At 38.0% G+C, this 27,875-nt stretch overlaps 1 protein-coding gene across 2 annotated transcripts in view; it reads right to left on the reverse strand.

Annotated features, from left to right (window-relative positions):
* Positions 1 to 27,875, reverse strand: part of SLC12A2 (solute carrier family 12 member 2) — a 55,180-nt gene that overhangs the window by 7,961 nt on the left and 19,344 nt on the right. Inside the window, exons 5-21 of one of the 2 annotated variants that reach the window (XM_085042798.1) lie at positions 26,916 to 27,055; positions 26,092 to 26,202; positions 22,997 to 23,105; positions 22,427 to 22,554; positions 22,255 to 22,339; positions 17,982 to 18,136; positions 13,814 to 13,921; positions 13,076 to 13,199; positions 11,795 to 11,896; positions 10,376 to 10,531; positions 9,534 to 9,633; positions 7,754 to 7,865; positions 5,385 to 5,525; positions 5,075 to 5,181; positions 3,137 to 3,216; positions 1,704 to 1,841; positions 982 to 1,029 (exon numbers count right to left, since the gene is read on the reverse strand). In XM_085042798.1, coding sequence (XP_084898924.1) covers positions 982 to 1,029; positions 1,704 to 1,841; positions 3,137 to 3,216; positions 5,075 to 5,181; positions 5,385 to 5,525; positions 7,754 to 7,865; positions 9,534 to 9,633; positions 10,376 to 10,531; positions 11,795 to 11,896; positions 13,076 to 13,199; positions 13,814 to 13,921; positions 17,982 to 18,136; positions 22,255 to 22,339; positions 22,427 to 22,554; positions 22,997 to 23,105; positions 26,092 to 26,202; positions 26,916 to 27,055 — 1,944 coding nt within the window. The remainder of the gene's footprint in view (positions 1 to 981; positions 1,030 to 1,703; positions 1,842 to 3,136; positions 3,217 to 5,074; positions 5,182 to 5,384; positions 5,526 to 7,753; positions 7,866 to 9,533; positions 9,634 to 10,375; positions 10,532 to 11,794; positions 11,897 to 13,075; positions 13,200 to 13,813; positions 13,922 to 17,981; positions 18,137 to 22,254; positions 22,340 to 22,426; positions 22,555 to 22,996; positions 23,106 to 26,091; positions 26,203 to 26,915; positions 27,056 to 27,875) is intronic. The other variant, XM_085042799.1, reaches the window with a different exon arrangement.

Below are 27,875 nucleotides of genomic sequence, written 5' to 3' on the forward strand. Positions count from 1 at the left end.
TTTTGCGCAACAAAGTTACTTTATTTGTTGAGAACAAGACAATAATGGCATTTTCAATCAGAAAAATACAGGTAATGTCTTTTTTTTTGAACTGTAGAAAAAAACCTTAACCTCTTAATTAAAACTTGGGTCTGAACAAGAGCCAGGAGTCTGACATTCATGTCTGTCCCTATTTTATTAGGAATTTTTTAAATTTAGAGCACATCTGTGACTGATTTACATTAATATACTACTTTACTGCATACTGGGACTTCTTCCAAGCTGCCATCTTGTGCTTCAAGATGTAATCTCACTTTCCATTATTAAAACACAAAAGGTTCTAGCTGCTGAAATTGAAGAAAATGTCAAAACAGTTCAGATGAATTGTAGTTAAGGCAAAAGTATCTGATTAAATCAGAACAAGTGTGAAATAAACCAGGAAGTGAAAACTGCTCAGGTAATTTCTCAAAATGTTGACCTAAATGGCTACTTTGCATTATTTCACATGTTCATCTCACTGAGTAGTCTTAATTTTTAGGATATTGAACAATTCCAAGTAACAGAGCAACAACTATGGCTTTAGCAGCTACACTGAGCAAACTGACAGAGCAGGTCCACTACACCATCAGATGGTATTTCCTGAACCAAGCAAGGACCCCAACAGAAAAAGAAAAGCAGAAAGCTCCTGAACACATTTCAAACGTTTCTCTAAAATAAAAGTTTTTGTTTGTTTTTGCTTTTTTTTTAATGCCAGCGTTTATGCACAATCCTTTCTCAGTAGCAACTTCTTCTGGGAATTTCCACTATGTTGCCTTTTTTTTTTTTTCCATGGCTAATCCCTAAGGATGAAGCACATTCTAAAGCAGATATGAAGAAACAAATAAACATTGCACAGTTGGGATTTTCCTCTCTGGTACTTAGGTGTAGAAAGAATTACAAAAGGAAAACTGAAATTAACAATGTGAAAGAATGATTTAAAACAAAAAGGTGGAAAATGCCTGCCTTTATTCAACAGTGGTTGTGTTGGAGTCTTTCCATCCTCGTCCTCCTCTGGAAGGTTTTTAAAGATACAAAATAAAAAGGTTAATTTCCTTTGTGACATTAATGAAAACAATACAAATGTAAATAAAAAAAAGAGATTAGAAAATAAAGATGTGAAATGAAGCGGATTTTGGCACAGAGAAAAGCACACAAACACAGTCTACCAAACCACAGGATTCATTTGTACTTAAAAAAATATATATATACACCTTCATTATCACCTAACTATTAAGGCTTCTGCTTTGCAAGAAAAGAGTAAAATTGCTTACAGTTATGTCAAAGAATCCTGAATAATTTGTGTCTGTTAACATGCGTAATATTCTAGTCTGAGAAAAAACGTTCATATATTTAGGAGCCTTGTAATCACTCATAATGTACAAATGTGGGGCACGACCCTCAAGCACTTCCTAATGTCTCTCAAACTCAATAACAAAGAAAATCCATTTTAAGTCATTGCCTACCACCTGTTTTATTTAGGGGACTAGAAACAAATATTTATTTCACAGACTGGTAAGCTCCAAATCAAAGTATTAAAGTGATTACACATCACTGTCTATAAAAGCATGACACTTCTATTCCACAGACACAAAAACTGCCTAAACAATCCCTGGGCATAGAGAGAGAGGGACTGAGGAGAGAATGAAAGAGAGAGAAGTCAGGTTTCATTGTTAACTGGCAGTTACCTTTGCGTGGAGTGGGAGTTCTTTCACTGGATGATGGAGCAAAAGCTATGGAAGTGTCTGTCTCAGACTTCTTGCTATAATCCACTTTTACTATGACATCCTTGGTGCATGGAGACTTCTCTTGGGATGATAGCAAATCTTTGAGAAAGCAAAAACACCATTAGAAACCACTGAATTGATACAAATTGTTTCAACAGAGGTATGTGACTACACTGTGCTATTCATAATAAAAGTGTCCTGAAACTGTTACACCATGGCAAGAGGGCAGGCAGGGGAGAAACAACACAAAAGCATTCTATGAACTTCTTCAGAGCACAAAGAGGCTCTTCCTCTGAGCAGAGCTGTAATTTTCTGCTTCTTTCCCAGGTTCTGGCTGCTGATTGCATTCCCAGAGTCTAAAAACAGAGCTAGATAACACTGTGGAAGTACAACTAGAAGAGAAAAAAAAAAAAAATCTCTTTGTGAAATGTTTTCTGTTTCTACTTTTAACTCCAAGAGGAAGATAAGCCTCAGACACGGCACAGACCAAGTGTGTTTGTCTCACTGCCAAGTCTTTTTCCCAGGTTTGGCTTTTGTGGAGCAGCTCTCAGAGCTGAAGCAAACTCACAGTGCCCAGTGGGTACCAAGATTCTTCCGACACCTTGGTGTGACATTCTCAGTTTTGTCAGCAGTGCTGTTTCCACCCTGCTGGTTCAACTCCTTGCCATTTCTCACACTCCTGTGCTCTCCTGCACACTGTGACAGCCTCTTTGACTCTCTCCAAATACTAAAACATTCTTTTTTCCCAGTGAAGGAGCAAATCTCCCTCTCTTCTGGGAGATGCCCCTCCTTGTGTGATTCCCCCTCATGGTAGCAGCAGAATATGGAGCAAGCCACAAACCAATTACACATTACCAAATCAGTGGACAGCTGCACCAAAGCTCACAGCTTTGGAATCTAACTAAAATTACACCATTCTACTTAAGAGCACTACTGACAAAGCATAACCAAGTCTTAAACCTTTCCAAATTTGAGGCAGACTGCTCAGAGTCTCTAAACTGTGTAGGGGCTGGCAACCCACACACCAAACTCAATTGCATTCCTCTGCATTGTGCAGTATTTGTTGTGATTTTCACAATTTCCAGCCCCACATACTTGATGCCAACTTGCCAGCATCACTAATTAGTTTCAGCAAAGTAGAAGATCTTCTGGAAGCAGCTGTATACAATTTGCAAACACAGAAAGGTGAAACACACAGAAAACCCAAGTTCTGCTGCTGACCGTGGGTTACCATCTTACAGTTCAGACTGACTAATTTTAGCGAATTTTACTGTACCAGAACATTAGTGTTTCTTTGATTTTGTTTCACTGAGTGTTCATTTAATATATTTAGAATGCAGCTGTAAAATGGAACTAGAATAGCAACTCACCAGATGGAACAAAGTAAGTCATACCTTGGCCCTGAAGGTGAGAAATGTCCAGACCCTCCTTGAGGCGAATGACAACTACACCATACTGGACGTCAAAGGCATCACTAAACAAAGGGACAAAATTAAAATATTTTACTTTTTTTTTACATTTTTCTTTTCCAAAGGAAAAATGAACCCTCCCTAAACAAATTCCAGTGATTAAGCACTGCCATTGGAAGTCCCCAGTTATAAATTTGCACTGAATTGCAGTTTCAATTACAAAACATTAACTGCATCTCTAAACTGAACATCATATTTGGAAAATAATGTCTAGAATGGATTAGGATATGCATAGAGATGGATATGGATAGGAATGTATCCATATCCATTTATGGATATGTAGGAATTCCTTCTCCTCCCTCTCTCCACTATGTAAACAGTGATTAAATAAAAGCAACAGGAATAGGTCACCTGAGTTCTGCACAGATATATAATACACCAAGAAATATAATTTTTTATCTCCCTCCATCAAGAAGGGGATTTGAGTAGATCTTTTTGATCTGAGAGCTAAAGACTTCTGACATCTTTCCAAAACGTTTGGGTATTAAGAACACCTATGATGATGCAATTTAGTATCAAATTGGCTGTGAGTTAGCTATAATGTGCCTAGTCCCATTACAACCAATAAAGTTGGAACTCACTCTATTCAAAAATAAGGAGGCAAAAATTCATTACTGTGTAAAAGAGTAAAAACCCTGAATAAATTGCTGAGTAAAAGTGCAATAAAATTAGTAACAACCCCACCCCCAAGATATAAAACAAGAAAAACATGAATAAACCATATCATACAGTTTGCATTAGTCATTAATCACCATCCTTTACATACAAATACCTCATTCATTACAAACAACCATAAATCAGAGAACTCCCTCCCATATCATTTCCACAGACAGAAATTTCTCAAGATTTTTCTAATTAAACACTTCCCTTTATAAGTAGTAAGGTGTGATTAGAAATGTTTGAAGTATCAATGTATTCTGTAATAAGTGCAAGAAAAATTGAGGTTGATTTAAGATTTGTTTTGTCTATTAGTGAACATTTTAATTTCATTATTGAACGTGTTAGATCTGTAGAGATTAGATGTGTTTCTATTGTGTGCTTCAGAAACTTTTAGTTTTCCAGAAATACATTTGACCTGCAGTTATTACCTCCTGAGGTTTCTTTAGGGATGTGGAGAACCACATGACTCGCTGACCTTGACAGATCTTCCTGCAAAAGCCATCCCAAAATAAAATAGGAAAAAAAGAAAAAACTAACCAACGTGTTTCCTTATTTTTCCACTGTATTGGTGTCCCTGCTTTTCTCTTAAAGACCTGGGTGAGATGACTTTTTTTGTCCTTTTCTGATATCTGCCTGTAAACCCCCATCCTCTCTCTCTTAAAAGCACAGCAAATGAGAAATATAAAGCATAAAGGAAGTGAGTTAAGCAGCACTTCAGCTGCACACAAAAACCTCAGTGTAAGTAAAATATGCTTTTTTTTTTTTTTGTCCTTAAGTGTTTGGTAGCAGCACAAGTTACTCTGTTAAATTTTTCAGCCACAAGTGGTTTGCCTTTCAGTACTGTCAAGTTACTCTGGGATTTCTTTTCTCTTCTCCTGTCTATATTACCCTGGGTGTCAGTGCTGTGTATCTTGTGAGTAAAGTATTTCTTCTCCTTTTCAGACAGCAGCTCTCAAACCTCAGACCTCTGCCACAAGTCTTTCTAGATACAGAAAGTCATTATGGAGATTTCTAATATGCCTGAACTATAAAGATTTGCTTATTAATTTCTGTATCAGGGAAAAAACAGAAGCATTGAAGGCTGTTGAATGGAAAATCTAGGTCTACCTGAAATAGACTTCACTTAACTAAGGTCTTTCTTCACTTACAACCAGGCACACTGAAATGGAACATAGCAACTGAAACTCTGTATTTGCTACTTACTGGAATAAATTGATATAGGTCTCAACATCTCTCATATCACCTTGTCTCCAGTTTTTCTTAAATCCAACAACAAGGGTGTTAGGTCTCATTCTACCCAAACCAGCAGCCTAAGAAGAACAACAAGTATTTTATAAAACAACGTGTTACTGACACAGCTAAAGGTTCTATTTTCTGCTTAAGAGAATTATAAAGTGCTTTTCATCAAAGCTTTAAGATAATTTTGCAAAAGGAATAGATTTAAAAGTATAAAGCCACTTTCAATTTTGATGTGCATCTAGACCCCTTAAATTTATTTATTTTTTTAAAATACCTGCATTAAGTACTGCCCTCCATCCCTCAAGTCATCTGCATGCACTGGAGCATAGAAAGCTTTCATCTTGTTTTTAATTAGCCAGCGCTGATACTTGGCCAAATCAGTTGACAATTCCTTCATGGCTTGCCTCCGAGGACCCTTTCAAAAAAAGGAAATAGTAAGAGGGAGGGAACAAGAATTAGGAATATGAGTAATGGGAGTAAAAAAGCCCCTACCAGTATCTTAATGTCACTGCTAGAAAAGAATTCAAACTTGGAGAACCTCAAAACATGCTTGCACACTGTCAAAACCACCCCAAACCACAAAATACCAGGCATTATCAGCAGCAAAGACTGAAAAACTTTTACTATTTTTAGGAAGAGGGTTGCTCAAACTTTAGCAATCTTGCTCCTGCAGAGCACAACCCTCTTCCCCAGGGGGTGGCACAAGTTTGTCCTCCAAAGCATAACATAATTTTAAAAGAAAAGGGCTTTATAAAGAAATATACAGATGTCAGATGACTTAACATTACACTTTATGGGAGTATTTGTATCCTGCAGTCAGTCACCTCTTCTTTAAATACTTCCTTTATATTATTTCTGTCGGGGTGAATCTTTTGTGTTCCTCCCAGACATCAAAATGCACAATACAGGATGAGGTATCATCAAGAACACAGCAGCCCAGTTTTCCCAAAAGGACACAGATTCTGACCAAATGGTCAAAACTATTGAAGAATAAGGTAGTGTTGTCCTTCCTTTAAGAAAGAAATTTTAAATAGGGAAAGGATATGCTCCCAAAAAATATCTAGAGTTTTTCCTACAAGAAGGATGACACCTCCTTATTCTTTTCTGTATAGCCCTACTTTTCAAAGGCAGTTATTACATCTGTGACATTTTGTCTCCCTAGCATTACTCAGTTTCTGTCCTTTCACATTCACTGAAATATTGTATTATAATAAATATTATGAAGTTTATATAGACAGCAATTAAAAGTTTCTTATAACAAAATATCTAATGCAGTCTGCATTAACTTGATTTGCTCTCATCTGTTCATTAGATCAGAAGCAAGTCATATTTAACAAGTATAGCAAATTTGAACACATTTAAGAGCAATCAGTGTTTTTATTCAAAGTCTTTCAGGGGTGTCACTGCAAACCTCCTGAGGGTGGCCCCAATCTCCCTGTCCATGTCACCAATGAAGGTGCTGAAGAGTCCCAGTGCCAGGACACAGCCCTGAGGGACACCACTTGTCACCAGCCTCCAGCTGGACACGGAGCCATTGACCACAACTCTCTGGCTGTGTCCATCCAGCCAGCTCCTCAGCCAGGGAATCACACACCCTTCAAATCCATGTCTCTCCAATCTGGAGATATGGATGTCAACGTAGGACTGTGCTGAAGGCCTGGCAGAAGTCTGGGTAGGTGACATGTGTCAGTCCTAGATGACATCTCTGTCACACAATTGCTTAAATGTTCTTAGCGATGTGACAAAAAAGTTTGGCCTTAAGATATGATGCAGAACTGCACAATCTCCATGTGTTAAAATGCATTTACCAATGTTTATCAGAGATGCCACAGCCTCTCTGTAGCTAAATGAAGTTTTGGTACAGATCACTGTATGACAGCCACCCTGCATCTCAATCAGCACAACTCATGACAAGCTGACTCTGAAGAGAAATTGCTTGAAAATTGCTTCCTTCCTACCATCACAAAACCACTCTTTAGGTCTGTCACAGACACTAAGTAGTGAGAACTGTTAAAATTATGTCCTTGCAGAACCACCCCCACACAGCCCCCTCTGCAAAAACATCCTCACTTGATATTCTGACAAAAAACCCCAGGGATACTTAGAGAAGTATTATTAGGGGCCGGCCAGAAAGGGAAGAGGAACACCTGAGAACTAAATGAATCTGATAAATGAAGGAATAAAAAACTACTTGGAAGGTTAAAAGCAAATTTTAGCTATTGGCTAAACTGCTATTGACTTCCCTGCTCAAGGTTTCTCTTCTCATAGGATCTGTAAGAGCTCCACATGAGAATCAATCTCCCACTGTTCACTTCAATTAGAAGTAAAAGGTCCCTCAGCATTTAAGCATCAAATGATCAAAGGTACTGACTTTTTACAAATTTTCCCCTGTAGAACATCTAACTGGAATAGTGATGACCCATACATCAGCAAAACTTACCAATAAATCTCTTTTTGCACTTTTTAATGACTAATGATGCTTTCATTACAAAAAAAGCACCCAAACAAATAAAGAACACAAAACTTAAACATGAACCAGAGACAAAAAGCAAACAGGTTAAAAAACCCAAACCAAACCCCACAGCAAACAGAATAAAAACACCACCAAGGTAACTTAATAATGACATGACAGAATACACTTACCATATGTACATGGCCACAAATCATCAAGCCCACGTTCTTGGTGAAAGCATGGACAAGGTGAAGCAAAGCTGGACGTGCATTTGGAGCACCTGTCATAATTAAGCACTGAGGTCTAGAATTATGAGGGGAAAAAAAAAAGATTGGAATTGGAATTAATCTGGAGTTCTGGGGTTTTTTTATTAACAGAGAAGTTTCTTCCAAATACTAGCCATAACAACACAATCATCACTTCAAATGTAATAACCTCATCCACTTTTATAAGACTATGTTAAATTAAGAAAATATCAACTGTTACCCAACTGTCAGCAGATCTATGACTAACTGCATAAAAACTTAGTAATCCCATTAAATCTGAATAGTTACACATTTAGAAAGTTCAAGGAAAGTTTTTAGACAAGACTACATCAGAAAGATCAAGTTTTTCCTCCCCATTAGTAAGTCACATCCCTTGCATTTTGTAGCTTAGATTCTTCTGAATCCCACAGAAATACTGGAATCATGTGCTCATTTTTACATAACTTTCCTTCAGAAGGCAGAGCGAACATAGTGTAAGTAAGTTAAAGGCAACTTTTTAACCACTTTTAAAAGAGGAAGTGTCCAAACTTCAGAACTCATTTTAGGTGGTAAGTTTTTCCATATCATACAAATCACCTGAAGTAATGTCTCAGTCTCTTTAGCTGCCCCATTTAATTTTCATTGATGGAATCACAGAATAAAATCAGAGCCATTTAGGCTGAAAAAGACACTGAAGATCATTGAGTCTAACCATACACTTGACTGCACTAGTTCCACCACTAAACCATGTCCCTAAGTGTCATGTCTACACACCTTTTAAATACCTCTGGGATGGTGATTCAACCACCTCCCCAGGCAGCCCTTTACAATGCCTGACAACCCTTTGGGTGAAGAAATTGTTTGTGATACCAAATCTAAACCTCCCCTGGCCCAGCCTGAGGCTGTTCCCTCTCCTCCTGTCCCTGTTCCCTGGAGCACAGCCTGACCCCCCAGCTGTCCCCTCCTGTCAGGAGCTGTGCAGAGCCACAAGGTCCCCCTGAGCCTCCTTTTCTCCAGGCTGAGCTCCTTTCCCAGCTCCCTCAGCCTCTCCTGGTGCTCCAGACCTTTCCCAGCTACATTCCCTTCCCTGGACACTCTCCAGCCCCTCAATTTTTTTCCTGTTGATGATGAAGCTTGATCTAATAGCCAATATAACACTTATAAATAAATCAGGGATTTTAATGGCACCTTATGACTTCAGAACAAAGAGCTGCCCCCTAATTAAACCTCCAATTTTGTGGTTTGTACCTACAGCCAGCTTTTTTTTCTTTTATAGTCTGGAAGTGGAAAGTCCATTAATACTCATATTACTACATCTGTAATTTAGTTTCATTGTCATATTCCTTGACACTCTGCTGGTGCCTATCCCAACTGATTGACATATCCTATTTCAACTCTCTGTACATATGCAATATAGATGTTACACCTTGTACTTCTGCAGGGAAATTTAATAATTTCCAGGAGAGCCCAGGGGTAAGAACTGGAGTATTTTCCCAACTGACAGGAAATGCCATAGATGCTTTCTTTGAAAAGAAAAGAACCTGTGCTGCTGCCAGGTTCTTCATAACTTCAGAAGCTGGCACCTGTATCAGGACTCCCACTCAATCTGTAATTCCATTTATTTGGCTGAATCACAGGAGAGTAACATGGACTAAATGAAAACCTTGACAGCAGACCTCATGACAGCAGCCTAGTGAACACAGAACTTCCTGGGTTTAAGTGTTACCTGAAGTTTTTCACGTGATCTTCCACTCCTGAGAGCCTAATGGAATGCTGCAGGGCATTCAGGTAAGTCAAGGCTTGAGTTGAGGATCCCCAGTTCACATCTGTTGAAAGATTTGAGGTTCCAGTGTGTTATTTACTGTTGTCCATTGTAAAACTATATGATCACAAAATGAATGCTGGATACCAACTGAAAACACAGATTTAAGCTACCCCTTGATATCTTTTATACAATACTAGTCAAAAAAACCCCTACAGCTAAAGAGGCAATTATATTTAAAGACAACATTTCTGTATAAGTTTTAGGCAAAATACTGTCCTTTTTTATCACATTTCAAAGACCACAACAACTCAAAGCATACTAGTTGAGAAAAAATGCTGTGATTTATATCATGGCAAAGAAAAAAGTAAATCCCAAAACACTGCCTTAATAAAGTCAAATACTTTCAGTGAAAAACTACTAGACTAAGCAGATCCTTTCAGATTTTTATGAGGAAAAGAAAGACCCCATTATCATCTCTTTTTGCTCCCATACACAGCTCTTGATAGCTACAATGAATTTACCATTTTCCATATGCACCTTTTCCTCCAATTTTCATTCCAGACATTGGTGCCTAAGTGGCATCTTCATAATTTGCACTTTTTGCAAGTGAGGAGGAAGGGGGACAGGAGTGACTATGCAGGCAAAATTCCATTTAATTACAACTAAACAGCGTGAAACAGAAGTTTAAACTAGCTGTCCAAACAGGAAGAAGCTGTTGGGGTTTTTCCCCACCAAGGTCATCACTTTTTCCCTCCTACAAACCTCCTTCCCCCTCCACAACCAAAAGAAGCCCCTGTACATACCTGGCTTCTTGTAAGTGACATAGATGTAGAGGCCAAGGACTATGACATAGGTCAGAAGTGCTGCCCACCAGTTAATGACAAACATCACAATGCAGCACAGAATAGCTCCAACAAGAGAAATCCACATATTGTAGTATTTGAAAGCAGGGCGCCAACCTAGTCAAAATACAATTTTGAGGACAGAAGAGAGGGGGGAAATTAATTTAAACAACACTATAAGAGAAGGAAGGCACTGTTTCTTGTTCCCTTCCCTAGTATTCCACAACCATTTCATGTGAATGGGTGAGTTTCAGTGATTACTTCAGAGTATTTCAGTACAAAATGCAGACTGGCACACTTATGCTTTCCATTTTCCAACATCTTTCAAATGAATTTGCATCTTGCTCACACAGATATGTAAATGTTCCTAATTTTGCCCCCTAAAAGCACAGCTCAACAGGAAAGTTTCAGGATGCCTGTGCCAGTATGCATATTGAATCTGGCTACAGGAACTTTTGGCAATAGCTTGGCAGATATTTGATTTTTGCTTTCAAATGCAGTATAACATGAATCATCATCTCATACCTCAGTTTCTTATGTACTGCTGCTTTCAGCTGTGCATTTTTGCTACTTTCACATGAAATTTTCACTATGGGAAAAGCAAAAGGACAGGTATATCCAAGAAGAACTCGGATAAGTCCAAGTACTGGACTGCCACTGTTTTACATCCTTATTGCCATGCTTATTTTGGTTCATCCAAAATCAGGTATATATACATGCACACCCCCACTAACATATCCAAGATTAACAAGTGTTATTAAACAGAGTTATTAAATATAAAGTTAGAACTGTTGTTCAAACTGTTTTGCCCATCCTGTATATAAGAATAAAGATGTATCTACCAGTTCAGTAACTTAAAAAGCTTTTCAGGGAGTTATTTCAGTACAACTGCACGTGGACTGGGTATGATGTACATCTGTTCTGCAAGCACCAGGCTTTGGCTCATTCCTGTAGTTTAACCAACCTCCCACACTAAACACTAGAAAAATGTGGCAATACCACCAGCAATTCTTGTTTCTTCTGGACTGGAAGATGAAACACAGTCACAGAACTGATGACAACAAAAGGGTGGTTTGCCAACACCAGATACTGAATTAGCAAGAAAGCCTTCTTCCAGAGCTTCTGACTAAACTCTGAATTACCTTGTGTTCCCTCAGCAAAGATGACAAAATTAGTAGCTCTCACGCCCAACTGAATTACCCAGTTCTTCAAATTCCAGAAGATTCAAGTGTACAACATATTAAGCTTTTAATTCCATGAGAATTAACTATGTATTTAATAATTATACCAAACCTGAATTTATATTAATGCCTTTTAAATTGCATTTATGCATAAAGGAATTGCAAGGCTAAACTCCCACCCCTAAAATGTAGTTCCTACCTGGAGATTTTGCAAGAGAAGCATGGAATACAGAGAAGTTAATCAAGGCATACGAGGCCAAGAAGAAATTAGAAATAATTGGAGCAATGACATTCAGTTCAGCTGTAAAATGAAAAAACAAAAAAGCAGGTTGTTATCAAAGGTATCATCCAATGGCTTTGCAGATTACAGAGTAAAAATTCTGCAACAAAGGACCTTATTTTCTGATACACTCTAATGAGATGCAGTTTACACCTTCTGTTAACACACAGAACTTTATACCAACAATCTCTTATTTACTATCTTCTACCAGTAAGGGAGTGTTTCAGTTTCAAAACATATAAACACTACCAAGTGTTCTAGAAGCACTCTGAAAGTACTAAATTTCTCAAAACGGAGAAAATGTAATTCCCAGCAGGGTCTGGATCACACAGTACAGCAATACACTGGGTTCTGAGGAATGCCTGAACAATTATTTCAGACCAACACCATCAGAACAGTGATGCTTACATCCTCTTTAGAGAAGGAAAAACCTGATGCTCTCCTGTCCTTGAGGCAGCATGCTACAAAACATTTATATGTGTACTCTCACCATCAAAAAAAAAAAAAAAAAAGCAGTCAAAATGCAGAATGTGCCATGCTAGTCTGCAAGTTTCTAGTTGTTGCAATCAAGCCTCAAGTCAGCATGGTTCAATAGGGACCCCATGGGTGTATCTCTGCCTCAAGCAGATGTGGAGGAAGGAGGACAGAGCAAATTGGGAAAAGAAGTTTGAAGCACTGGCACAGGACTCATGGATGGACACAGCACAATTAGTTTGCCACCTACACAGACTGCATGTAATTAATTACATCTAGCCTGTCTTCACATTCAGCAGCAGCAGTGTCAGCACTCATCTCTGCTGTTTGCAACTTACACAGAAAAACACACTTTAAATAACATTACTCATGAAAATGTGTATTTTACTGAAGCTGTTTGTCATTATTAAAAATCTGAAATACACTTCCATATTTACAAGATGTTAACACCTCTCTGCCTCAAGCAAAGGATGTATTTTTATTGATTGATAGTACCTAAAGACAGATACCTGTGGTTAAAAAGAGAAGTGCAGTTAAAACTTACTGCAGTTCTTGATAGTTATATCTAGAAGAAAGTCAGCCTCAAAATCACTGGATTTAGAAGGCTGTCTTAGAATTAAGCTGTGCTTTAGATCTCTAGGACCTTGTCATCAAGCCCACAGCATGGATTGGGATGCTCCCTAAAGGACAAAAGGGGATTGAGATTTACTAAAATTTCAAACTAACCAATTAGTATGAATCCAAGAGCAATTAAAAATGTAAGAATATATCCTCTCAGTGGTTCATTGTTCTTCCCATAGCCTTTAGCAAACATCTGAAATCCTGGATAAATGCTGTCCTTGCACAAAGCCTAAGGGGGGGGGAAAAAAAAAAAAAAAAAAAAAAAAATCAAGAGTCAGTATGCATTTTGTTCATGCCATCTTCTATTGCATACTATCTTTCTGAACACTTCCTGATGGTTTATAACCATCATGGACTAATTGTATTTTCATATGTCTTTGCATCTTGGCATTTTGCATTTCCACTATTCTATTCCTCAGTAACGTCTAGCTGCAAGTAGCAGCTTTGCTCTTCTGTAAGTAACTGACTATTTTGCTTGACTAGCATCTCACAACCACAAAAAGTCTTTCTTTAGAGACTACATTTTCTCTGGAAGTGGAAGGTTTGCCCCACTACACACACAAGTTCTCTGCATCAATACATCCCACTCCCCACTGAACTTTTTTTAACCCAATTAAAAACAAGGAGATTCGACAGTTAAAAAGAAGGTAGAGCAAAATACTCTCAGGAACATCAAGGAACAGGAACAAACTGTTCTCCCATTCTAAACAACAGGTAAATATTAGAACAATCTACTGATGGCAAGTGGTATGGATCATAATGGCAGTATGACAGAGTCCTATTCCAAAAATGAGTCAAAAGTAATTATTCTTTAAAATATTATGATTTTCTTCCCTTACTTACCTGGAAGATCTTAGGGGCACTCACAAGAGATGCTAATGCAGATGACAGGGTGGCTGAAAAAATACCTGCAGAAATCAGTGGTGCAAATCCTGATACCATGCTCATCACCTGAAAGCAAAAATATTGTCTTTTTAAATGTGTGAAAAAGTACACAATACAAACAGGTGGCACCATTAACTTCACAAACAGAAAAAAGAGATACTGTGCACTTTTCACTTAAAAGCTGTCTGAATATCATGCATATCATTCATATAAATGAATGAACTAGAAACAAATCAGGGGATATAAATGCATCCTGATTTCAGGACAAGAGATGGTGGCTTTTCACACAATAAAATAGCCAGCCTCATAATTCTAAGTTCATATAATTAAGGGCAAAAGTTTTCATGGGCTCATAAGAAGACTAAAAATAAGTAATGGAAAAATAGTACATTGGAATTTATTACATATTTCAACTAGCCTACATTGACTACCATGGTCTCAGAAAGCTCAAGTGATAAAACAAATGAAATTGAGTATCTTTGGAAAGTTGATTGTCTTTTTTCAGAATCTCCATCATTTAAGTTAGATTTTTTCCCATTCAAAACCACAAGGTCAAGGCAAGTTTGTTTCCTACCTCCCCAAGATCAAATACCAGCACACTTTTGTAATCTTAATGACAGAAATCAAATATGCAATCCTTGGTAAACTGCATGTGTAACAAGCTTGTACCTTCCAGTACCTTAAGGGGCCTTACAAAAAGGAGGGAAGCTTATAAAAAGTGAGTGGAACCCCTGTCCATGGCACGTGGATTGGGAAAAGATAATCTTTAAGGTCCCTTTCAACCTGAACCATTCTATGATTCCACTATTCTACTGATTAGTTCTGTACCATAGATGCAAAGCTGGATGCAGCTGTCATGTGAATTAAGACACACAACTGTGTATTCTAAAAACATTCAAGGTTTAATAGAATACTTTTCTTTATGAAACAATAGTCAAAGTTGCTTTAAGGCAGCCAGTGCTGAAAGATTTTACACCATCTTGAGAAACCTTATGTTTTTAGTAAACAGACCAAACCCAGCACGGTGCTTCTGAAGCACAATGTGGTTGTGCATTTGCTCTGTTTACTTGCCTTTTTCACCCTGGCAATCTCATTTAAATCATCAGGAGAGTGACTGAAGGAAAGCAAGAAAAAACATGCAGAACGGTCCTGTTTTAAAGTTACTGTCAGCTGAAACTGTAAAACCTTGCTGTCTAAATAAATCTTACTAGGTGAGACATGTTCTTGGACACAATGAATAGGCAACTGATGAAGTTTTGTTCCCATTCCTAGGGTAAAATTTAGTGGATTTCTCCAGACCAGACTGACAGAGACTGCTGGGCCTCTCTGTGCTCTACATTAGGTTTCACTGGTGAGCTCAAGGCATGCCTTGCTTAAAAAGAGAAATTTAGTAAACAGACCTTGCAAAAGATGAGAGTAAAGCAGCTGTCAGAGTACTGTAATGAATGAAGGAGAGAATTTCCTGAAGTCTACTTACAGTTGATAACAAAAAAGGTGTACGATCATAGAAGTATAAAACTAACAACACATCTATTAAGCTATCCCTCCTACTCCTGGATTAATTTAATTTCACAAGCAACAGAAGAAGTTACAGTTTTAAATGGCAATTTCTAATAGCCCTATATTATGTCACAGAAGAGAACTTAAGGGTGTAAATACTTTACTGACTATTATTGTAGAAAGAAACTTTTGTTATAGCAACATAAGTACAGAATAATTTTTACAGAAGCAATATGCAAGTTTGCTTCCCTGCAAGAATGGCTTAATCACTCTTCCCTGGTTATAGACAGAATCTGTGCACAAGTCTCCATTACTTTTCTTCCCATCCAATGTAAAACATTTTTATTTTGATGCCTTCAATTACTACACTTGCCTCAACTCACTGTTTACATCTTGCAATCTACTCACACTTTACATTCTCATTCTACGTTCTGTCCAATGCCTCCAATTATTTACGCTATTTTTGAGTGTTGTTATTCTATAAATTTGAGAGATAGTCCAGAAAAGTGCATGCAGTTAATATTTGGCATTTTAAAAACTAGCAAGTTATGCCTTAAGAGGCTTTAGGAAGCTTCTCTGAGCTAGAAGAGTACAGGGGGAACCAGATCCAGCAGAATCAGTGTGCCACGGTGTTAAACACTCCTCCCCTCCCAATCCCAACACAATCCAAACCTCCTGATCATGAACCAAGGAGCCCACAAAGGCAGCTCCCCATAGCACAGCAATTTTCACCCCTGAAAGATCATTCAGAACGGTAAGGGCAGGGTAGCCTTGTAACCACTGGTGTGGTGACACAGACATACAGTTCCTGCTGATAAGGGCCTCATGTTTGCCTAGCATTTATAGTAAAGGCAGTTTCTTGAATTCCAAATACTTGGGATCATGAAATACTGTATTTTGACTATTTAGTTCCTTGGTACAGCACTATGAAGCAGAAAAAAATTGTTGTATTAAAACAACTGGGTTTCATGCTATTTTCAACTTTCTTTCAAAGCTGCAAAAAATTCTGCATTTTAATTCCCTTTTTCCTGGGAAGTTCTAGGCTGAAGCTATAGAGCCCAGGAACAAATTTTTGAAGTTACTCTTCTACCAGGTGACAGCCTGGGTGCAGAATAACCACTGACACTGAACAGAAATGTGTGAAGCCTGTGAGGACCTGTAATTCACATGCATTGACTGTAACAGAAACTAAAGATAAATCTTTCTAGCCAAGTCTGACCAAGCCTATCTCATTTTAAGTCTATCATCTAAAGACTTTACCACAGGTAAATCATACTACAAGTCATCCATTTGCTGCCCAAACACACTCAAACCCTGAGCTGCTGCCCCAGCAGGAGCTTCAGATCAATTCTTTGCCAGAAGAACTGAGTGCAGCACAAAGTCTCCTGAAGTGATAAAGTTGTTAAGGTGCTCACAAAATTAGCCCTTTCTGGCCCAGAACCTGCCTGTTTACAAGCTTAAGAGATACACAACAATCTTCCCTCACCTTAGGGATTAATTTTAGTTTGTGCCCTCTTTGTTCTCAGTTATTTACCATACAGAAAAGAGAGGTATGTTTGGGTTTGAGAGGTGCACAGGCTTGGAGCAGCTCCCTCCACACCATGCTCTGCATTTCTCCTTACAGCTAACATTCAGAGATACAAAGCTGAGAGCAGTTCAGTTACAAAACGCACAAGTTTCTTGTTAGATAAACAGTCTCTCACACAATTTCCTTCTGATACCTTCTCAGAAGACAGAATCAGACTTTTCTCAGAGATACATGGCAAAAGCTGTGAGGGTGAGAAAAAAAAAAAACAGCAAGGGAGAGTCCCACTGTGTATTAGGAAAATGAAATTTCACAGAGGTTTTCAAAACCCAACAAAGCAGGAGGATGTGAGGGCCACTGCATTCTCTGTGCTGCATCTGGCCTTAAAAGTGACTTTTCCTACTTGCCACTGACTCTTTTTTTTCCACAGAAAGAAGCAAGAGTAATTTGGGAGACACAAGTATCTACAAGAAGAACAAGAAGCATTTAGGGTAAGCAACCTTACAAACGTTATGACTTAAAGAAAAAGACACAATCAGAAGAAACCAGTTACAGGCTATTCACAGCTGTACATCTGAAGATATGTTGGTTCTTTCGACCTTAAACAAGGCAAGTCATCAGATCTTGCAAAATTATCAATCCCACAAGAGCAATTCTGACTTTCTCTACAAAAACTTAAAAACTTGGCAAGCAAATTACTGACAGAGACTCCCTATGATTACTTTGCCTCTCTATTGAAAAATTCTCCCCACCAGTGAATGATGACATTCAGGTACCTTAAGAAAGCTGCATCACCACAACCTAACCTAAGCAGTTTACTCAGAAAATAGAGTAAATATTTATACCACCTGTGCATAAACACCTAAGAGTTTTCAACACGCATACATTCTTCTGCATACCAGCTAGAATGTACCACATACCTATTCCAGACAAAACTTGTATTTATGGAGACAAACATATTTAGGCCTAATAAGCAATTTAAAAAACCCCAAACCAACAAATCCAAAGAAAAAAATAGACAAATCCCCAAAGCACCAAACCAACAAAAAAAAAAAGCCAAACACAAACCCCAGTATTCAGACTAAGGAGAAAGTTTTATACCTGGAAATTGTTCATCAGCCCATAGTGACACCCTGCTGGAGACTGACAGGATGAGAAATCATAGTTTAGTTTGCAGGCTGCAGCAGTGCAATTTGTCAGCTCGGTGACAATGGTGTCATTTACATTCCCTGTGGCATCTCGAACTACACAGGAACCTACAAGGGACACAACAATAAAAAACAGCATTAACAAACTGAACCAGAACTTAAGGATATATGTTAATTCCTTTCTATTTAAGCTTAAATTAGAGCAATATTAAAACATAGTATTTAATTTTTTAACACAGTACTAAGCCTATCTTCACTATAAAGAACAAGTAAAAAATCAAGCCAACTGCTCCCTTGACTGAAACAAGCTTTAGTTTTTTAATAAATCTGAGTGTAGTAAGAAATAAAAAGTTTTAGCACAGCTAAAACTGTGCTAAAACAATGTCAGTAGGCTTGTAAAAGTTTAAGAGCACAATTTTAGCTGAAATACTATTTCTCTGAAGCGTGAGTTTCCACATAGCACCTAAACTGAAGTTAGTATTATGCAACACCACTTGACTTGACAGGACTGGCACAGGGTGCCCAGAGAAGCTGTGGCTGGATCCCTGGCAGTGTCCAAGGCTGGACAGGGCTTGGAGCAACCTGTGGAAGGTGTTCCAAGGCAGGAGTGGGAACTGGATGATCTTCTCAGTCCCTTCCAACCCAAGCCATTTTATGGTTTTATGATATTAAACTTTCTCTTTTGGTCAATATTCCTAGATGAGTGCAGATTCATCTTGTATGTCAAGATGTTTGTAGACCAGTATACATTCTGTTGCAATTGTTTCTCTTCCAGTCAATATTAATAAGAAATTAAAACGTTTGTCATGAAAGCCTGCTGCAAACTACTTCCCAATGTTTAAATAAACCACGTGACTGTGTCTCCTATGTGACTGTGCCATTTTTAAGTTAGTTTCTTGGTGAAGAACAGACACACAGTACCATTTCTTCCACATCTTTTTATAATTATCACCTTAACTACTGTCTTCAGTTTATCTGTGATTATTTGTAATTTTGCTGGTCAAGAAAATGCTGGAGAAACAGAAATAGAAACTAAGAAAAACTGAAGAGTACTAAAAGGCCATTAAATCTTCTACTTCAAGGGGTTTTTGTCTCATATATGACAAAAAGTAGATCAGACTATGTTATTTAACATTCAGTCAGACTGATTATTATTTAGCATGCTGTGGTCTAACAGTAGAGGTAACCAAACTGTTTGAACACCAGGAAATACTTCCAGGAACTGGAATTAAACAAGGAGTGAGGAAAAGTCTACTGTCAATAAAATTCCAATTTTTTTAAAATTAAATTTTAAAATTAATTTAAAATTACTTTCATCTGTTAAGAACTTGAATGATAAAAATTGCCTTGCAACAGAACTCTGTAGCAGCTAAGGACTTGAATTAAATACTTGCAAAGTAAGGAAGAAAGCAGAGTTTAAGTTTGTTCAGCAATATTCCTAGGCATCTATGTTAATTGTCTCTCTTCCATTGGGAAAATGAATTCCTAATTACTTATGCTGTATATAGATTTTTCTGAGCCATCAGAACTTAACAGCCCACAGCAACACCTGGTCCCAGTAGGTGGACATCATTTAATCCTTCCACTCCTAATTTCTTTTTTTAGTTACTTATTAAGCCCAATTGGTTTAATTACAGTAAGGGTTTCCTACACTGATCACTGGTCTTATGTTTTTCTTGTATGTGCAGAGGTTGGGGTTTTGTGCTGTTTTCTGGTTTAAATGGGATTAAAAGCTCTGTAAGAGGAAAATATTTCTCCATCTCCACTATCCAAGTATTTGCCCCAGACATTCAAGCATTACAATGGATGTGACAACACACTTCTCAGCTGAACTATTTGTAAATAACTTTTTTGTTGGTGAAAGACTGCAGTGGGAGGCCCATTACATTGAACAACTCACTAAATACCTAAGTGCAATATCACAGCCCTCCTCTTCCTCATTTCTGTCAGATCCAGCTGGTTGGCTGGACTTTCACACACAAAGTCAAAGTGTGACAGAAAGGGCCATGACAGTAGGAAGAAACTTGATGTGGGCCTGACCATGTGAGAATGTAGATCAGAAGCCAGCTGGGCAGGCTCTGCTCTCAGAAGACACTTAGATACAAGTAACAGCATTGACACTTTCTGGAACACTCATTCAGAAAAGATTCATTTATTTATATGATTCTGGCAGCATTTTCCCTAAGAATCTCTAGGTCTTCCTTCCTGCAAAAAACAGGATTTCACCTTTTCACAGGCATTTATTAAGCATGTTCCTGCCAAATTCAAATAGAGCTTTGCCATGCTTTAAGCCTGAGAAGGCTAACAGCATCTCCATCAAGTCATCTCCTTAACTACATGAATTCCAGAGGAACTACAGCCCTTCAGACTGCAGTTCAGAGTGTTTAACTTTACCAGTGCTGTAAGCATCTAGTTAGGCTCTTTTTAGTTAGCTTTACTTTCATAACTACAGGAAGCAGGTCTTAATGCTACTGAAAACTTTGGCTTCTTTTATTAGAGCTTCCCTTGTTTTTAAAGCAATATATGTTGCTCTTTGAAATGTATCTTTCAAGATTTTTGATGCAGATTTGCTTGTGAAATCTGCCTCCTCATGACACCTGCATGTCTGCATTAGTCCTTTGCTAAAATATGAAACTGCATACCTTCTTAGTTATCTTTTTGAAATATCTGCCTAGCTCTAGCAGCAGGATGAGCAATTTTCCTTTTTTAAGCCTTTTCTACTCAGTTTAGCCTTCTTACTTACGATACATCACAGAAATAGTGTGTTCAGAACATCATTTTCCTCTTCAGATATGAACACTCTGCAACATTTATTAGCCCCTTCAAATCTTTAACGACTTGCTTACTTTGGGAAAGGATTAGAAGTATTTGTATTTGCCTAATGCTCCTAATCCAATGCCTCAAGAGGAGCTAAATTTCACTCAATCTCTGACTCTTGCTGCCTTTTTCTAACTAGCATAATTCAGAGTATAAAGCCAGTACAAGGCAGAACATTTCTGATGAATCAAACAATTTCACGTCCGGTTGGTTTTGCAAACTGCTTCTTTTGTCAAATTTTATGTTGCATTTTTCATGTTTGGAAGCTGATCAAAGTATTCCATTAACAAGAGAGTATTAACAATAATTTCAGTCTTGTGTGGGTTGAGGTTCCAAAGGATTCAAATGTGGTAGCAAGAGGTCTGTGCAGTCAATCTAATTAGGAAATGAGTGTAGCTCATTATGCTGCATAAGGCACAATCACTACAGAGCAACTATTTGGCAGAGCTACACTCCCACGTTAGCCAACAGAGGCAGACTAGCAAGATTGGTATCTTTAGAAAGGAAGTCTCATTAGAGGTAAGATCAATGGTACTCTTCTAAATGAGAATTTCACTCAAAAGGCACCACAGCTATCATAAAACAAGGTCTTTCGTATAAAAAAATTATTATTACTGTCAGAAACTAGTTTATGTGACGTGAGTAAAAAACATTTCAAATCACAGGCAAGAAACATCCAAGGTACAAATACAATCTTGTAATCTTAAGGTTGCTAGAATTATTTTATGGGTGGGAAAAACATGGTTAACCACTGGTGCTCTAGAGCAGAACTGGAATCAACCCCAGAGCAACTTCTACAGAGGATTTCAAACCACTGTGGGGTGATAAAGACTGCAAAGAGAAGACTCAGATCAGTCTGTGATAATTTCTCTTCTTTACCCAAGAACATGACACTTCCAAAAGTGGGCTGACCAGACTGAAGGCCTTTCTTGGTCTCCCTCAACTCAGGAATTACTGCTCAAGCTCACCACAGTGCTGTCTGATCATCCCATGGTTCACTTCAGGTAAGTGGCTGGTTACCATAATCCTCAAAACAATACAGGTGTTTGTTCAGTGAGTATTTCCTCAAAACATGCTTTTCTAATCCAGGCATTATCCCACTGTTAAATTGTAAATCCTTCAATATAAATAACTGCAGCAAATGAAGAAACACCGGTAAGAAGTCTTTTGTCATCTTTAGTCTCAAGCAGTCACATTTCTTTAAAAAGTATCAGTCGCTTCAGGAAATTAAAACATCAGATGAAAACTGAATCTCCCAGCAGTAAAAACCAGAAACCTTTGGCTATTACCTTCCTATGCAGGAAAGTCAATTACATAACAACTTTACGTAACAAATTACATAAAACCATATCAAAACACATCCTCAGAATGAACGTGAAAGGATAAAGTTAAAAACATTCTCTATTTACCTACAGATACTGCAATTCCTACGTAAACCAATGTAGTGATTAAGATGGCCAACAGCGTTCCTTTAGGTATGGCTGACTGAGGATCCTGAAAGAAAAATGTCAGTGGACAGTGATGACAGAGATCAACGTACACTTGAGTGGTTGTGAAGAATATTTTTAATTCACTACTTACCGCAAGGTCCCCCGAGATATTTGCACCAGCAAGTATGCCAGTTGCAGCAGGGAAGAAAATGGCAAACACAGAAAAGAAAGTTTCATCTTGTCGGAAATCTGGCCCAAAATTCTCCATGAATATTTCAGCTGCAGGAGAAGATTTAAGTCTATCAATATCCATGTAGAAGGTGAGGTATTAACCCATTCCAGCCACTATGAGACCAGTAAAAAAGCTGACAGTCACAGCACTTTATTAAATTAAGTGTAGAACATATAAGCCCTAATTCATCACTTCAACTCAACATAGAAGTCAACACAATATATTTAAGTAGTACAAATACTTACAGTATCATCCAGCTTTTTAAAATTTAATATATTTAATATTAAACACACAGGATGAAGTTTTGGCCCAATAGCTTTAAGGGACAAAACTGCAGAAGTTTGAAAAAAATCAAGGAAAAAGAAATATCTAGTTAAATAGGACTATAAGATATATTACATGTTTAATTTAAATTTAAATATAACAACATATTTTGCAAAAAAAAAAAAAAAGGTTTTGTTTACCAAACTGTAAATTGTTCCAACATACCTTTATAACCAAAGAACCCTTTGGGCTTCTTGCTATCCAGAGGAATAAATGTCCCTATGACAAAGTCTCCAATAGCAAGGATGAGGATCACCAGCAGGACTATCTGTGCCTGAAACACAATGATGGCTGTCACACAGGAGAACTTGCTCCTTTCATAGTATCAAGTGTTGTGCTATAAAAATGTAAATGTTTACTTGATTCCAAATTCAGCTTAGTCGTCTCAGCATGTTTTCCATAAATAAATGAGGAAACTGGAGAGAACTTGTACTAGGATTTTTAATAAAGAAATAGGAATAATTTCCCAATTTGAAGCCTAATTTAGAAAGTTTTTTATTACCAAACGCCTCAAAGTTACAGTGTTAAAACCAAACTTCTTGAAACTATTTTCCCTATACATAAGCCTTCCAGAAGGAATGCCTTTGAGTAGATTCAAGAAATTCACAAGAAAATAGTCAAAAATGCAACATTGCCTTATTAGCCACAGTCATAATACCTTGTCTTATACTTCAGCATGCAATATTTACATTACTAGAAATTTTATTACATCCAGAATCAAACAGCGTTTATTTCCTATTTTATGGAATGAACTGGATTATTTTCCTATATTCTCATGTTCTCACCCCTAACTTATGAAATTTAATTGCAAACTACAACAATTACTTGTTAATTCCTTGTTTTGAGACCTTCTATGACAACCTAGATTTTTAGTCACTTTTCCCTAGAACTATTCTAAGCCCTACAACTGGAACAAGAAGTACTTTACACCATCCAAAACCTCGAAAGTGTCAGGAAAGACACATCTAGGCATTATAGAGGTGGTTCAGGTTTTCCATTTAAATAAGCAATCACACTGCTGTTATCTTCTGGGTTATTTGATTCCTTAGAAAGGAATGCCAGTAGCTTGGGGGAAGCTATTCACAGACTCTTTTTAGGCCTAGGATGAGGAGTTAATATGCAATAGCACTGTGGCATTGTTGATGCCTACAAAAAAGTTTTCAGTTCACACAGCCTCTCAAGAAAACGGGGTAGAAAAGTGATAAACAGAGCATTAACAGCCTGGAGCAGATTTAAAAGTCCACCTGAAGAGAACAGTTTGTATTTAAATATTTGTAAAGCCTCAAGAATAGGTGAAAGGTGTAAGGATTATGCTGGGTGCTTACAGAAGTCTTCAGGAATACCAGAGAATTCAACATCAAGTTATCACAGAGAAATTGCCACAAGTGGATTTTTCCAGTAACTAAGCTAGGCATAAACATCCTGAAGCTAGGGATGTTTGCTGAATACCTTACTTAAATTCCAAAGTCTGAAAGAATGGGCTTCTAAGACCTCAACATGAGGAGTTGAGCTGTAAAAACCACAAACTCTGAAAGGCCATTTTTTAAAGCAAACTTCCAGGGGATCAAACCCAGTCTCTCTTCACTTTTAGATCTATTTCAAAGGTATTATTATAGATTTCCCTGTTCCATTTTCCAAGGCATTCTCTAAGACATAGCTAAGGAATAGGAGAACACCACAGCTCAAGATGGAAACAGTGGTGTTTTGCTATGCTGAGTTGTATGTTAGCCCACATGAAATGCTTGTCTGACAGGTTCAGTTTCCTATCATTGCTCCCACTAACTTCCTTCCATGACAGAGAAACCGAGAAAAGTTTTGACTTTTGCATTGAGCACAGAATTTTTGTAAGCTATCCCTAATAAGGATGACACTGCAGTGATACCACATTTCAGGTTTGATACAGAAACATTGAACGGGGTATTTCCATGTAAACTGTTGTTGTATAATGTGCTACACAGCAAGACCAAGATATTTCTTGTGACTTCAAGTGGCAGTGGCCAGAGGGTTAATAACAAATAATTCTTTCAAAGGAAAAACTGAACAGCTCAGAATAAGAAGGTCAGTAGTATTCGAAGTTGGGTGCATACAGATAGCACCACAAATTCAAGTTACAGACAATGAAGGGCTACTTGGGAAAGGTAAACAGTTTTTACAGACATTCAGTGTAAAATACATGCCAAACTGAATTTCTGTAAGTTTCTTTTCTCCTGGTAGTATATCAAAGTAGTGCACTTGATCTTCACTCATTCTTCTAGGATCCCTGTTTCTTGGAAGCAACAATGATAAAAAACCGTCCCTCATTTTGATTATAAATACCATCATCTCCTTGATGCAGGAGCATAAGAAACTCACAACACTTGATGAAGAGGCTCCTTCAGGTCCCTCTCAGTGCAGAAAATAGGAGCTATTATGAAATATACATCAGTTGGGAAGGAAGCCCCAGTAAGAGGCTCTTCTCAATTTTTTTCTTTTGAGCACATTATGTCTAGATACTCAGAAAAAGCCTCCCAGGTCCAGGAAAGAGAGCAATTTATGCTGCCTAGTAATGGCAAGCAGAAAACTGGTAAGGCAGCCTCTCTATTAAGGTCCTCTGAGATCTCTTCAGTCAGAGATGACCTAAGACTGTGCAGCCACAACATGACAACGGAAGAAGGTTTTCCCTCCTACACATTCATCACCACCAACATTCAAAACTCTTCTCCATACTTGGTCTACTGAATGCATCACACTGTTTGGGGCTGTTTCCAAGTGGAAACCAAACCAGAAAAAAATGGAAGAGAAGGGGAAGATACTGGGTTTGAGCCAGCAGAAGCTACACAGCTCTAGATTGGCTTTGGCACCAGCCCTGTATTTTTCATCCACAGAACTTGCCTAAAGTTCATAGTAAGGGAAAAGTGCCATGCTGAAGTTTTTACCTTCTCTTGTGCTGTAACTGCTTAGCAGAGGGAAATATCATTAACCTGTTTGATAATTAAGAGTAATCTATTTGTCATTAAGAGTAGATTATGCTGGGGTTTATGTTGTCACAGATGCTTAAGCCTTCAGTGAAGAGAAGTGGTTTAAGATCTGAAATGCAGTTCAGACCTGCACAAGCTAGTGCCAGACAAAGAGCTATTGCATAAAAATCAATTGACTTCTAACATACCATCCTGCTGTACTGAATACTCTAAATATACTGAAAATAAATCAGACAGCTAGGGTACAAAAATGGAATCAAAATTATGAGCCAGAGAACAAAAGAAAAGATGGGAGTTTCTTACTTTTGCTTCCCACTCCATTCCAGCAATGGAAATACCCAGCAGTATCACCACTGTGATAGCCCCTATGATTCTGATATCGTTCATTTCATCGATCATCAATGTCCCATTTTCCTAACAAAACAAACAAAAAATACACAGTCATATATTTAATTAGGTAAACACCTACCCTACCAAAGAACAGCATTTTGTTTACAGTAATTTATTAGTAGTTAACCTGCACACCACAAATTTACTAACTGTAAACTACCTCTGAAGATACAAGTAATTTGGGTGTCACTTTGTTTTTAAATCAATGACTTTTCTAACTGGAAAAGATCAGGGTTGTTCAGCCTCGAGAAAAGAGAGCTCCAGGGAGACCTTATTGTGACCATTTAATATTTATAGGGGGCTTACAAGAAAGCTGGGGACAGACCGTCGGAAAGGGTTGTGGTTATTGGACAAGGAATAATGGTTTAAATTAAAAGAGGGCAGATTTAGACTAGATGTAAGAAAGAAACATTTTACAGTGAGGGTGGGGAGGCCTTGGCACAGGGTGCTCAGAGAAGCTGTGGCTGTCCCTGGATCCCTGGAAGTGTCCAAGGCCAGGCTGGATGGAGCTTGGAGAAACCTGGGCTGGTGGAAGGTGTCCCTGCTCATGGCAGGGGGTGGCACTGGATGGGCTTTAGGGTCCCTTTGAACCCAAACCATTCTGTCATTCTACTTGGATGGGGGTTGGACTAGGTGACCTTCAAATGTCTCTTCCAAACCACACCATTTTATGATAAGACAACAGCTCAAACTTTGTATCTAAAGTATAATCAGTATAAGCAAGGTCATCCAAGTACCTTGAGCAGCTCGACAACAGTCTCTGCAAAGCCAACAACATACATTGCTACTGCCACAGCATTGGCAAATGCAAAGATCAGACCTATGGCACCACCAAACTCTGGCCCCAGACTTCTGGAAATTAAGTAATATGCTCCCCCTGAAAGAAAAAAAAAAAAAAAAACCCACAAAAGACAAAAACGTCCTCTAAATGATAGAGCCTAAAACATACAGTCATCAGCAATTTAACATTTACACGAGCCAGAATGTACTCACCCTTTATTCCCTGATGTATTAGAAAATAACCCTAAACTAAGTCTTTTAGGGACAGATATGTTCGTGAAATTTCAGCATATTTCAAGTTCTTAGGAAAAGAGACCAGCTGGAAATAACCATGACTCATGCACCACATCATATTATTCAGGTATGTGACTGGTTCTATGGTTAGAAAATAAATTGTAAAACACAAGTGGCAGCATTACTGGGCTTTTAACTTCAAACTGCTGAAAGCACTTGTGCAGTCAAGATAAAGAAACTGGAAAAGCAGACTGCAGTAAACCCACTGAAGTTCCAAACCTCTAAGACCTGTTTCTAAAAGCTCTCTTGTTAAAGGAATTTTCTGTCCTCCAACAGGACTCTCAAGGGCCTATTCTTTGTACTTTTGAGCTTGACAAAAACATCTCAAATCCCACATGACAAATGGAAATCTGAGTATCCTGCACTATTACAGAAAACTAAAATTTAGAAAATGTAGCAAAGGCATATTCCTCAAAGTTTAGGCTAAGCTTTCTAGAAGCAACAAAGTCCTCCAGCTCTAGTCTAAATTGAATGCATTTTAAAAATCTGCAACAGAAAATCCTTGATTTCACTGTGTTACACTTGTGCAAATCCTATGGATGTACCCACTGTGTCATACTCACTCTGTCTTATGTAACTTTAAAAAAAAAATCTTACCATAACGTTTTCATAGGAACAATTGT

The sequence above is a fragment of the Lichenostomus cassidix genome, chromosome Z (genome assembly GCF_008360975.1).
Source record: "Lichenostomus cassidix isolate B80296 chromosome Z, HeHo_3.0, whole genome shotgun sequence".
Taxonomy (NCBI): domain Eukaryota; kingdom Metazoa; phylum Chordata; class Aves; order Passeriformes; family Meliphagidae; genus Lichenostomus; species Lichenostomus cassidix.